Source organism: Papaver somniferum, chromosome 7 (assembly GCF_003573695.1).
Source record: "Papaver somniferum cultivar HN1 chromosome 7, ASM357369v1, whole genome shotgun sequence".
Lineage (NCBI taxonomy): Eukaryota > Viridiplantae > Streptophyta > Magnoliopsida > Ranunculales > Papaveraceae > Papaver > Papaver somniferum.
The window spans coordinates 103,220,230-103,233,256 of record NC_039364.1 but is presented as its reverse complement, the minus strand read 5'-3'; the positions used below and the strand labels follow the sequence as shown (position 1 = coordinate 103,233,256).

The following is a 13,027-nucleotide window of genomic DNA, read 5'->3' as shown; positions in this document are numbered from 1 at the left end:
CGCATATAAGTCATGCCCATTAATGTCGGAACTCATACCATGATTAAGATGATTTTCAAGATTGATACAAGAATACAATAAGATATTATCATCAAGAGAACGCAACTGATCAACATTATATAAGAATCCAAAAATTTCTGCGAACTCTCGAAATTGTTCAAATCTACTAATGAGTGAAGATATAGCTTGATCTAATATGTAATTGAAATAGTTAACTTCAAAGGAATCTTTACCTTATGGTGGTGCTTCTTCGGGTGCACTTTCATCATCAAAATGTCTTGTTCTTTTAATTATGCGTTTTTCTGGAAAATGAGGTTCAATCCCCATTGTTGCGGCGACCGTTGTAGCTTCAATCAACGAATTCTCAAATCCAGTCTTTCTATAGTTGTCAATGAAAGAAACAAGATCTTTAAATCTCATCACGGCAGTATCGAGATGCATATCCTTATTTTGAAGCAACTTACTAACTAAATTAACTACAAGCAGTAGATGGTGCCAAACAACCATCCCAAGTATAAATTCAAAATTTTCAAATTCATACTCAATAGGGAAGAAGCTTCAGCTCTTGTTTCGGCAGTAAACTCACTGGATTCTGACAAGTAAAGTAAAGCCTCTTGAATTTTGGGAGCTTGAAATCTTATTGCTCTAATAGCCTAAATATGGCTTTAACTGTGAGACCGCCAACCTTTTCTTGATACACTTGCCAACGCTTAGTAGATGCTGAAAAGAACTTATACAAATGTTGCACAATCTTGAAAAATGTTACTGCCTTAGGACATGATTTAGCCATATCCAAAATCAAAAAGATTGAGACTATGACAAGCACATGGCATGTAAAATGCTCTGGGATTTACCTCAAGTAACCTATTTTGCACCCCCTTGTTCTTTCCACTCATATTGGATCCATTATCATATCCATGTCCTCTAATATCATCAATATTAAGATTATGCTTGAGCAAAAAAGATTTAAGTTCTTCAAAAAGTCCTTCTCCCGTCGTTTCTTCTATTTTCAAGAAACTTAAAAAGAATTCTTCAACTTTTGTTGGAGTTGTCGACACATCTACACACCTTATAACAACAGACATTTTTCTTCACGACTTTTGTCCGAAGTACAATCAAGTATCACAGAAAAGTATTTGGCTTCTTGAATTTTTTTAACAATTTTATCCCTCACATGACTTGCCAACAACGAAATCAATTCATTTTGGATTTTCGGTCCTAGATAATGGTGATGAATTTCATGATCTTTGACACGCCTAAGATGTTCTTGCATTACCAAATCAAATTCAACAATCATTTCAATAAAGCTCAAAAAATTATCGTTATGTGCTTCGCCAATCTTGTCGACATCTCCACGGAAAACCAAATTATTCTTGGCAAGAGTTTTAACAAGAGACATTATTCTTATCAAGACTTGGTTTTAATAATCCTTCTCTTTCTTGATCTGTTCCTGCTTCTCCTTGTCTATGGTTATATTCTTCTGCAATCTTTTTTCCAATTCAACCCACTTATTAAGATTTACAATATGACTTGAAGAAGTTTCATGGCTGCTAAGTTTAACACTAATATTCTTCAAATATTAGAACCCCTTGTATCTAACTGAAACTTTTTTCCATCTTGTTTAAATAACTTGCATCAAAAACAAAAAACTCTATCCACAGAATTTGAATACACTAGCCATTTCCTGTCCCAAGTTTCCCCATTCTCCATCTTTCGTATGTAGTGATCATGATTGAAGCACCTATTATATTTATCAATAGGAAACCTAAAATTTCCATTTATTTCTCTTATTGGACCTTTCCTTACCAAAATATCTCTCAAACTTCGGTTAATATTGTTACCCCAATTTCCTGGATCATTGATATTCACTAGTCCATATTCTTCATGTTCAACTTCATTTTGCATAATCTCATTTTTATCAGATGATGATAATTCTTCCACACTTGTCTCTTCATCTTGCTCAATATCAGTTGTATTTGGTGGTGACAATTCTCGCCCCATTGGTTCTTCATTTGGCCTATGTATATTCTCATCATTCACCAACAAATCACCATTTGTTTCCATCTCATTAACCAAATTTTCCCATTCTTCATCACTGTCCATTGTTTCCTCATGGATGTTATTAGTTAAAACCAAGTATTTCTTCATTGCTCCTCGTAGAGAATTCTTAAGTTTTTCCGCTCTTGCCTTTGCCTTTTTTTAGAAGCCCCACTCTTGCATTTTGTTCTTCTAAATGGACCCATGGTTGGAATCAATGTTTGATCACTTCAAGTTCAAGAATCAAAGGATACACAACCTGTTAACAAACATGCCAACAATAATCAAGTTCAGTTAACTAGCAATTCAAATTTAACATTCACCATTTGACAACAATAACAACTCAATATAATCTAACTCAAAAGAGTAAGCACTTAAGAAATCTGAACCACTGAGTGAACCTGAAAGGCTGATGCTAACTGAATCAAAAAAATTCAAAAAAAAAAAAAGTTAAAATTGATTCAGAAGACCCTAAATTTCAATTGTTCCCTAACACAATAAGACCCTAAATCCCATGATTTGGCAATACATAAAATCAATTGTTCAACTGAACTAAGACCCTAAATCTCAATATAACGAGCACTCTGTATATGTAATAACTAATGGATTCTTAAATAAGAAGTAGAAACAAGAGAAGAATAAGACTTTAAATTGATAGAACTTACTTGATTTTAGTAGTTTAACGATTAACGATCGGTCGGAGAAAACCCTAGAACTTCCATAACGGGTGATAATAGAAAGGGACTAAACAAAAGGAATACCGATGGTTGTAGACAGTAGTCAATACCGATGCCTCCAAAGCTTGGGTTTTGGTATCAAAAAGGAATATCCTTGTGATCTTCCAATAACTGCCGATAAATAAACAAGGAAAAAGAATTGTGATCATCCAATAACTGCCGACAAATAAACAAGGAAAAAAATTTTGCGATGGAAATCAAGGGCGTGAAACATACACTATATAGCAGCACTCATATTATTTGGGGGCCCCTAAAATTTGGGGGCCCCTAAAATTTGGGGGCCCTAGGTCGTTGCCTAGCTGGTCTATAGACAGGGACGGCCCTGCTGCAGAGAAGGCTTTAAACTTGGCATATCCGTGCTGCACAGTAGCTTATTTTTGTTTGCCGTGTGGGCAAGTGGGAACGACGGCAGTTTGATGTTTTAGATTTGGACTTAAACAAGGATTATAAAAAAAAAAAGAAAGAAATAATAAAAATATAGTGAAAAATACTAGAACCCCCTACTATATGGGTTCAAACATATAGAAGCCCCACTAAATGGATCATCCACTGTCAACTACATACTTTAAGAAAATGATATTACTAGGCCCAAAAAATCAAATTTTCTTCAGATCTGGCCCATAATTAATTATTACGAATTTTAATAATACCAAGGCTACCCTTTAATATTTATACAAGAGGAATAACAGAAGATAATTTCATTTTCTATTTCATTTTCTCTCTCCGTCTAAAACCAGAGCTGCTCTCATAGATTCATTTTCTAGGGTTTTATCTATTCGGTTGTACAAGATCTAATCTTCTGATTTGATTTCACATCAACAATTTGCAAGAAAATCGATCTGTGATTTAGAAAAAATCAATTATGTATAGAGATTTTTGTTCTACTCTATCTTCTGCTAAAAGAATTTAGTGGTTTTCGATCTATGTCATCTATGGCTGCCGATGACGACGAAGAGGAAAAAATGACATCGATCTCTACTTCTGTATCTACTGATGATGTTTGTAGATCATCATTTGTTTGTGAATAAGTCGAAATCGAGATGCAGAGACAATGGAATTCGTCATCAACTATTAGATCTGAAGATTCAACAACAAAAAGTGAGAAAGATAAGTTTCTCCCTTCTAATCCTGTTTAATTCAATTAAAATTCCTAGTTATGTGATTTGAAAATAAAATTGACTCTAATTTGTTGTTTTGAAGCTACTTCAGGTAAGGTTTTCTATTTGATTCAATAGGTTTTCCTGATTTAGTAGGTCTACTTTCTTAGTTTGATAAGGTTCTGATTTTTGTTTCGTTGACTTTATTCAGATCGGAGAAGAACATTATTTTTATTGAATCAACAGGTTTTGAATCTAGGTATGTTTAGGTTTGTTGTTTGTTTTTGCCGATTTGTTGATAATACTAGTTAAATTCTCCATTTAATAAAAACGCTGATCTCTCATAATTCTAATAGAGCTAGTTGTGGACTCTTGTTGGTGTTTTTATGTTGCTTATCTTGACTACATATGTTGAGTTTGGTTAACGAATCTATGGTGGTGTTGATGGTGGAGATGCAGGTTCTGGAGGAGTATGAGGAGGATGTGGTGGTAGAGGTGGTGGTATTGGAGCAGGTTTGAAGGAGGATTTTGAAGTCAGTGGTGGTGTTTTTCAGAATTGATGAATTGAAGGAGATGATGAGAAGATAAATGATGAACTATTTTAAGTTTCTACTACTGGTGCTAGTGGTGACAGGTAATTAGCTGATTTCACAAGGTTCTCTTCTTTTTTAAATGTTTATGTTTTTGTTGTGATCAAGGTTAACTTGTTCTGATAAATTTACTACGGTAGCATCCCTGTCAATGATTGGTTTTTACTGTTGACTTATGCATCCTTGTAAAGGTAGTATATGGATTCTGTAATGTACATCAAAGGGGTCAATGCTTTCCGTTGAATGAATGTATATCAAAAGGTAGTATATGGATATAGGTCTGCACATTACATCTGTTTAATTGCACATTATACAAGCCATATGCATGACAGTTTGCACATTTAACTAGCATTGGCAGACTATATATGTGTAACTAGTAGTTACACATCCAATCAAATGTGTAACTTCTAGGTACACAAGCTAAATGAATGTGTATCTACTAGTTACACATGAAAATTAGATGTGTAACTTATAGTTACACATGTTAATTTGATGGGATATGCATATGTAACCTAATATGAAACTTCTATTTAACTGTAACATTTTTAATTTTACCTTCTTTTTGTAGAGTCTGTAACTCTGTAAGGGTGAACTATTAAGTTTTGTATACTTGCTCTACTTTATTCAGTTATGAGATAGATTTGACTATTCTGTGGCCATTGGTTTTTGATTTTTGGATGTCCTGTTTTGTTCATTTGTATGAGAAGTGTTCTAGCTGCTATGGTACTGATATCATTTGCTTGTCATGTAGTTACTAAGAAGGCTGACCCCAAGGTGCTGGCTAACAAAGCTTCCAAGGCTGTCAAAGCTGGAGCATCAACCATTAAGAAGAAGGCTAAGAACATCTGCACATCAGTCACATTTCACAGGCCAAAGACATTGCAGAAGGCAAGGAATCACAAGTACCAATGTATTAGTGCACTACCAAGGAACAAGCTTGACCATTACCAAATCCTGAAATACCCACTCACCACCGAGTCCGCAATGAAGAAGATTGAAGACAACAACAAGAAGAAAACAAGGATGCTTTCAAGAAGATGTACAACATCCAGACAGATAAAGTGAACACCATTATCAAGTAAGCCTTCTTGATTACTTACGACTAGATACTTCTTTTTCTTGAAAGGTAGTATATGGATATAGGTCTGGAATGGTTTCACTTAACTCATACATCTGTATAACTACACATCACACAAGCCATATGCATGAAAGTTTGCACGTTTAACTAGCATTGACAGACTATGGATGTGTAACTAGTAGTTACACATGCTAATTAAATATGTAACTTCTAGGTACACAAGCCAAATGAATGTGTATCTACTAGTTACACATGCAAATTAGATGTGTAACTTATAGTTACACATGCTAATTTGATGGGATATGCATATGTAACCGAATTATGAAACTTCTATCTGTTATAGTGGTTATATTTATGAAATTGAGGAAAGAACATCAAGTCCTAGTAGTACGGAGTAGTAGTGGATGCAGATTAGACTAATTAGATGCAGGTTATACTTATAGTTACACATGTTAATTAGATGTGTAATTTCTAGTTATACATGATGATTGTATGTGTAACTTATGCTAATATGCATGTGTAACTATTGTTTACATGTGTAACTACTGATTACACATGCATTTTTTTTTCCTGGGTTCATATCTATACCCTGCTGAATCAGTTGTGTGATCATTTTTTGCGATATTAATGTGCTAGCACAAGGTTCCCAGGTGTTTGTATTATTCTGCCAGTATAATTAATGTCTGAAGCTTTACTTTCTGTTGCTTAAAATGTCCGTCGTCATCGATAATATGAAAATGGCTTAGGTACATCTAGACTAGCGCAATAAAACGTTTTTCTGTTAATACAGTGCTAACAACGTATTTCTGCTGAAGCAGTGATATCTTAATTAAGAGCTTTTCATTCACTTGCAAGGTTAACTGTATTATTTTATGACTGGTAATTGCTTGATAGTCACCTCTCGTTTTTGCTAGTGTTATTCATTTAGAGATGGATTTGCTGATTTTATGTTGACATATCTAAGTCTGATGCATGTGTAACTCCTAGTTACATAATTCAGATGCATGTGTATCTGCAAGTTACACATGCTAATTAGATGTGTAACTTTTACTTACACATACTGATTTTGGGTACACATATCAATATGCATGTGTAACTCCTAGTTACACTAGTCATATGCATGTGTAACTGCTAGCTACACTAGCCAGATGAATGTGTATCTCCTAGTTACACATGTTATATGCATGTGTAACTCTCAGTTACACAATTCAGATGCATGTGTAACAGCTAGCTACACTAGTCAGATGCTTGTGAAACTGAAATATACATTGTTTTATGTACAGTTCATTTTAATCGTATAAATACTGATTGCTTGTTGTTATATTTCAGGTTTTAGATAACTTCATAAAAGCTAATTGCTTAAACGTGGTAATGGTCTCGCTGGAACTGGAGTTGACGTTGAATACACAAGTTAGATGCATGTGTAACTCTCAGTTACACTAGATAGACACATATGTAACTCTCAATTACACTAAACAGATGCGTGTGTAACTTCTAGTTACACATGCTAAGAAATTATTGTAAATGAATATTAAAGTAATAACTTTTTTTTTTGATGTCTATTTATTTGCATATATATACAAGTGTAACTTTGCATTACACATATCATAAGATGTGTAACTTCTGGTTACACATGCCATATGCATGTGTAACTTCTGTTTACACCTTCGCACTGTATTTTGATAATTCGGGCCTAGATTTAATAATTTTGGGCCTAGATTTAAATTTTATTTAATTATGGGCTTGACAATATGCATAAGGGTATCAAGGTCTTTTAAAAACTCGGGGCCTAGATTTAAACTTTTTTTAATTAAGGGTCTCATATTATGGGTTATCCATGGGTTGGGTCTGAACCTAATTTCCCCATAAATAAAATAAAAACCCGAAACCCACCAAGATACTACGTAGGACCGAATGGGTATATTATTGGTTATATTTCGCATCCTCATGCGTTATACGCAATAGACTAGTCGCATCGCATCCTCATGAAAAATAAAATTGTTAAATAGGAGGAGATGGAGAGTACTAGAAACACAACACTTGTTCTTTATTCTCTCTTTCTCTGTCTCATCTCCACTCTGCAACTTTCTCGAAAGCTAAACAAGTTCTTCCTCATTAATATCATCAAACATAACAAAACAGATGTTGCCACTTTCTCTATCTAATTGTTACTAAAACCTAAGATTTATTACCCCCACAAATACTGGTTCCTCAATTCTCTGTAATCCCTGTTGTTGATCTGCCATTACTGGGTTTATTCTCTGTTTCTTGATCTTTGTAAACGCCTGGTAAGATCCGGTTAATCTTCTATGTAATGAATCTCTTTGCAGTTTATGATTGTGGGTTTTTCTTAGATTCAATTTCTTTTGTAATATTTTGTTACCCTATGGTGATCTTTCATTGTGATGATATTCTGTTTCACTATTGATTAGCTTTGCTAATGATAATAATAATAATATGTTAAAGGCTTCATATTTTGCAGCTATAAATGATTAATCTTGGATCTTATCTATTGTTAATTGATATATTTAGTGGAATAAAAGTTGTGCCGTTACTTGTCACATTAGTATTTAATTGTTAATGTCCTGAAGCTTCTTTGTTTTAAACAATCTTTTTTAATTGACTCTGGTTTCTGATCTATCGGACAACTGATTTTCTTGTTCCAATTTTGGATTTTGTGGAATGAAACATGATTTTGTGATTTCATGTGCATGTTGGTTTGGTTGTAACGTAGTACATTTTGAATAGAAAATTCCATGGATGGGATATTGTTGGACTTATATATTGTATAGTTTCTTGAGTTGTTTGATATGATATAGTTATAGTAATTGATAGTTGTTTTTCAGGAACGGCATGGCTCCGAGACCTAATGCTGGGGATGGAAAGACTCGAGGTTCTATGTCCTTAGTTATTGTAGTTGGTTTGTGTTGTTTCTTCTATCTCTTGGGTGCATGGCAGAGGAGTGGATACGGGAAGGGAGATAGGATAGCTGAGCAAGTGACACAGCTAACTGACTGCAGTGTAATCCCTAACCTGGAGTTTGAGACCCATAACAAAGGCAACTTTGACACAGCTATTGATGACTCTTCCAAGGCCACACAGTTTGAGTCATGTTCTGCTGACTACATTGATTACACGCCTTGCCAAGACCAAAGACGAGCTATGACTTTCCCAAGAGAAAACATGAACTACAGAGAAAGGCACTGCCCTCCCGAGGAAGAAAAGCTGCATTGCCTTATCCCAGCACCAAAAGGATATGTGACCCCATTCCCATGGCCCAAGAGCCGTGATTATGTACCCTATGCAAATGCTCCCTACAAGAGTTTGACGGTGGAGAAGGCTGTTCAGAATTGGATTCAATATGAGGGCGATGTGTTTAGATTCCCTGGTGGAGGAACACAGTTTCCTCAAGGAGCAGATGCTTATATTGATCAACTTGCAGCGGTGATCCCAATGGAAAATGGGACTGTGAGAACTGCTCTAGACACTGGTTGTGGGGTATGTTGAAGTCTGTTGTTCCATAAATACCACTTCCACCTCTTACTCTTACTACCTGTTGTTTTACAGGATACACCCACTAATTTTACTTTTTTATTTTTCGCAGTCGTTTTTATTGTTATTAATTACAGTATTATTTTCTGCTTTCAGTTCTTTTTTTTGCTTAATTGATTATTAGTGCTTGTATGCATCCACTGAGTATTGCAAATTGTGGGCAGGTTGCAAGCTGGGGTGCTTACCTTATGAAAAAGAATGTATTAGCCATGTCATTTGCACCGAGGGACTCGCATGAAGCTCAAGTGCAGTTTGCTTTAGAAAGAGGCGTGCCTGCTGTTATTGGTGTGCTAGGAACAATAAAGCTTCCTTACCCTTCAAGAGCATTTGACATGGCACACTGTTCCAGATGTCTAATCCCATGGGGCGCTAATGGTAGGTGTAATCTACAATTGTCACCTTGTGATATTTTATGACAAATTTCTCTACTTTCCAAAGAAAAAAAGATTAAAAAAAGAAAAAAGAGCATCCAAAGAAAGAAATCAGCATAGTTAATGCTAGTGATTGTACGTGAGCTAATGCGCTACATTTGTTTCTGATGATACTTCTGTTTGCATAGATGGTATGTACATGATGGAAGTGGATCGAGTTTTGAGACCTGGCGGCTACTGGGTACTTTCTGGTCCTCCAATCAATTGGAAGATTAACTATGAAGCATGGCAGCGCCCTAGAGAAGAACTACAGGAGGAACAACGAAAAATCGAGGAAGTTGCAAAACGGCTTTGTTGGGAAAAGAAATACGAGAAGGCTGAAATTGCAATCTGGCAAAAAAGAATGAACGCTGACTCATGTCCCGGTAGGAGTAATTCCCGTGATAGTATGTGTGAATCTACAAACCCGGATGATGCTTGGTAAGTGGCTTGAATGACTGATTGTTATGTATTTTGAAAGGAAAAAAGATATTACCGCGTAGTTTTTTCCCTTCCCACAATTCCTGTTGTTTGACACCTGATGCAATCACATTCAAGTATAATCTATTTGTGGTGTGCTTTGATCGACACATGTTGGTACTTGGTAGTACTCTGTAGAGATTAGCGGAGTACCAGCATTACATGAAAAACTGACCTGTACCTACCGGCATTGTTTCATTTTTGTCAAACAACATTAACTACTGTATGTATGATGTGACCTTATTGGTCTGTGAAAGGCATCACGTTCTCACTCTTGGTTGTTGCCATTCTATTTTAGGTATAAGAAAATGGAGGCATGCATAACCCCATATCCTGAGGCCAACAGTCCAGATGAAGTTGCTGGAGGGGAGATAAAGCCATTCCCTGCAAGGCTAGACTCTGTTCCTCCTAGGATTTCTAGTGGATCTATTTCTGGAGTCTCCGTAGAAACCTACCTAGAAGACAATAAATTATGGAAGAAGCATGTGAAGGCGTACAAGAGGGTCAATAAGATCCTTGATTCAGGAAGGTACCGAAACATTATGGATATGAATGCAGGATTTGGAAGCTTCGCAGCAGCAATCGAGTCTCCAAAATTATGGGTTATGAACGTTGTTCCCACCATAGCTGATGTAAGCACTCTGGGTGTCGTATACCAAAGAGGGTTGATTGGTATATATCATGACTGGTATGACTTTCTGAACTTTTGGCACTTCCAATTACTGTTTTTTGCAATACTACAACCATTCAGGATGGTCAATGTGTACTCATATACAGTATATTGGTATATTGCTTTCATTTAAACATCTTTCTTGTCCGTTTCTTGATCTATTTTGCAGGTGTGAGGCCTTCTCAACATACCCCAGAACCTATGACCTTATCCATGCTAATGGTCTTTTCACCTTGTACAAGAACAAGTACGTTCTACAGGGCTATATTTTTTTTCCATCACTGTATACATGTTCGAACTTAGTTTCTATTGAAGCTTACCCTTCGTTTGTGTTTCCAACCAACTACCAGGTGTAATGTAGAAGATATTCTTCTAGAAATGGATCGTATTCTTCGACCAGAAGGGGGAGTAATAATTAGTGATGAAGTTGATGTACTAATGAAGGTCAAGAAGCTTGCTAATGGGATGAGATGGAACACAAAGCTAGTCGACCATGAAGACGGTCCCCTTGTTCGTGAGAAGATATTGTTTGCAGTTAAACGATACTGGGTTGTTGGTGAAAATTCGACTTCTTCCACGTAAATATTGAACTAGGCGAGAGAGAGACCACAAGGAAACCTCAAGCAGGCAAACACCGCTCTCTGGAACCGGTACACATACTTTTATTTATAGCTCCAACCATTATTTTATTTTTTTGACCCATGAGGAAGTTATGACCGAAGTTCGTAAGGGTGTAAAGAGAAGCTATCGTTAAGTTACTTCGGCATAATATTTATAGGTAGTCTAAGCTTTATAGTAGTTTCTGATGTAATTTTTTATCTTTCCCATTTTTGAAAGCTGATTCTGTTATGAAAACAGCGGACTTTGACTAGTCCATCGCATTTCTGATGTAGTTTATCAGTTTCCTTTTGTCCTATTATTGTTGTCATTCCCATAACCTTGCACAGCGCAGCCTGCTCCAAAAAAATCTTGGTCCTTACTAGCAACGAGGTCTGCTACTCGAGCCAGTAGGGACCGAAAGGCCCGAAACTATGGTGTTGCCACCTCAAGGTTTGTTTGCTGCATGACGGGATGCAGGTGCATTGGCTTAATTGTATGAGATGAAGCATTCGCTTCTTAGATTTTTGTTTACAGAAATGAGAAGCCAATGAGAAGGAGCGAACAATTTTTTTCCTAGAAAAAAAATGATGGAAATGAAGAAAGATTGCAAACAAGCTTTCTTAATCCTTCATTGCAAATCTGGAAAGCTAATTGTAATCTGGTGATCAGAAAATCCTACCCAAAAGAGTGCTGTGACAGCTGAGCAAATTATTGGCCTTCACAAATCCTGATTACAAAAGCATGCAAAATCTGTTTTTCAATCCAATGCAGGATGAGTCCATTAAAATCTGCAAGTCAAATGAGGAGCATGGGAAATCTTCTCTCTTTTACAGAATATAAACATTGCCTTACCTGTGCCGACTGCCAAGGCAATATGGGTATCGGCCCAACTCTAACCGACGGTGCAGGAAATGTATATTATCGAGGCAAGAGGGGACTTTGGAAAGTAGAGGGGAGCTAGAAAAAATAGGAGCCGAGGCAGCTTTCCAGTGGGCAACTGAGAGAAGTGGCAACATTTTTATTTCTGAAAGTGATTTAGACCACTCTGAAGCTGGTGATGGGAAGAAAAAAAAAAGATATACAACCTTTTGGAAAAACACAAATTGTTTTAACATTTGGACCGCTGGGCTCTTGGTTTTGCTCATCTCGTGTCCGATTTGGTATGAATAGAGTTGTGAGAGACTAGTCCAATCAATACACGAGGCTTGCCTCATTTTCCAGAAAAACTTGCATTGCGAAACCAGAAAAAATAAGTGGTTACCAAATTTTATAGGTATTACAGATCCATACAGAATAAAACAACATTCGCTGATCAACTACCCTAATGAAATTTGGTAACCAGCAGGGGCGGAGGCAGTTTGAAGCTGCACACCCCTAAAGCTTCTGGCCCCTAGTCTGGCGAATTTTTGTTATTTTGCACCCTAGCAGATACTTATGCAGTTAAGATTCTCCTTACTAAAGCTTCGGGCCCCTAGTCCGTCCACCCGCAACAGTAGAAAAAAATCTCCACATGATAACAAACAAAACGACAAGCGAGTCGGGCCGGTTCAGGCTTCAAACTGGTAAAGTCCAATTCTGTATCTCATTTTATGAACTTTCTGGACACACTCTCTTGTTAGGCCTTTAGGGTTCAAGGGGTTTTATTTTGGAGGGAAAGCGCTAACAACCATCACTCTTCCTCCTTTCACGTCCATTCTCTGATGTAGAAAAGTTTGAAAAAGATTTCTACTTACTTTCATTTTCAGGTATACATGTATTCAATCTTATTTATTTGAA

The 13,027-nt window shown here is 36.4% G+C and overlaps 1 protein-coding gene and 1 long non-coding RNA gene across 2 annotated transcripts; both read left to right on the top strand.

Moving 5' to 3' along the window:
• Positions 1-3,936: 3,936 nt before the first annotated feature.
• Positions 3,937-5,502, top strand: LOC113296830. Its single transcript, XR_003333162.1, has 3 exons — positions 3,937-4,130; positions 4,331-4,505; positions 5,213-5,502. It is a non-coding gene; the product is annotated as an uncharacterized LOC113296830 (long non-coding RNA).
• A 2,023-nt stretch (positions 5,503-7,525) lies between these two features.
• Positions 7,526-11,567, top strand: LOC113298010 (probable methyltransferase PMT2). The gene is made up of 7 exons (XM_026546645.1): positions 7,526-7,827; positions 8,386-9,037; positions 9,256-9,466; positions 9,651-9,942; positions 10,280-10,669; positions 10,821-10,898; positions 11,002-11,567. The coding sequence occupies exons 2-7, from the start codon at positions 8,393-8,395 to the stop codon at positions 11,231-11,233; spliced, it is 1,848 nt and encodes a 615-aa protein (XP_026402430.1). The 5' UTR covers positions 7,526-7,827; positions 8,386-8,392; the 3' UTR covers positions 11,234-11,567.
• The last annotated feature ends 1,460 nt before the right edge of the window (positions 11,568-13,027 follow it).

Excerpts from the sequence above, each read along its gene's own strand:
- LOC113298010 (XM_026546645.1), top strand. The coding sequence starts at position 8,393 with ATGGCTCCGAGACCTAATGCTGGGGATGGAAAGACTCGAGGTTCTATG. Across the intron at positions 10,670-10,820 it reads ATTGGTATATATCATGACTG|GTGTGAGGCCTTCTCAACAT; the intron begins GTATGACTTTCT and ends TCTATTTTGCAG. Across the intron at positions 10,899-11,001 it reads TTCACCTTGTACAAGAACAA|GTGTAATGTAGAAGATATTC; the intron begins GTACGTTCTACA and ends ACCAACTACCAG.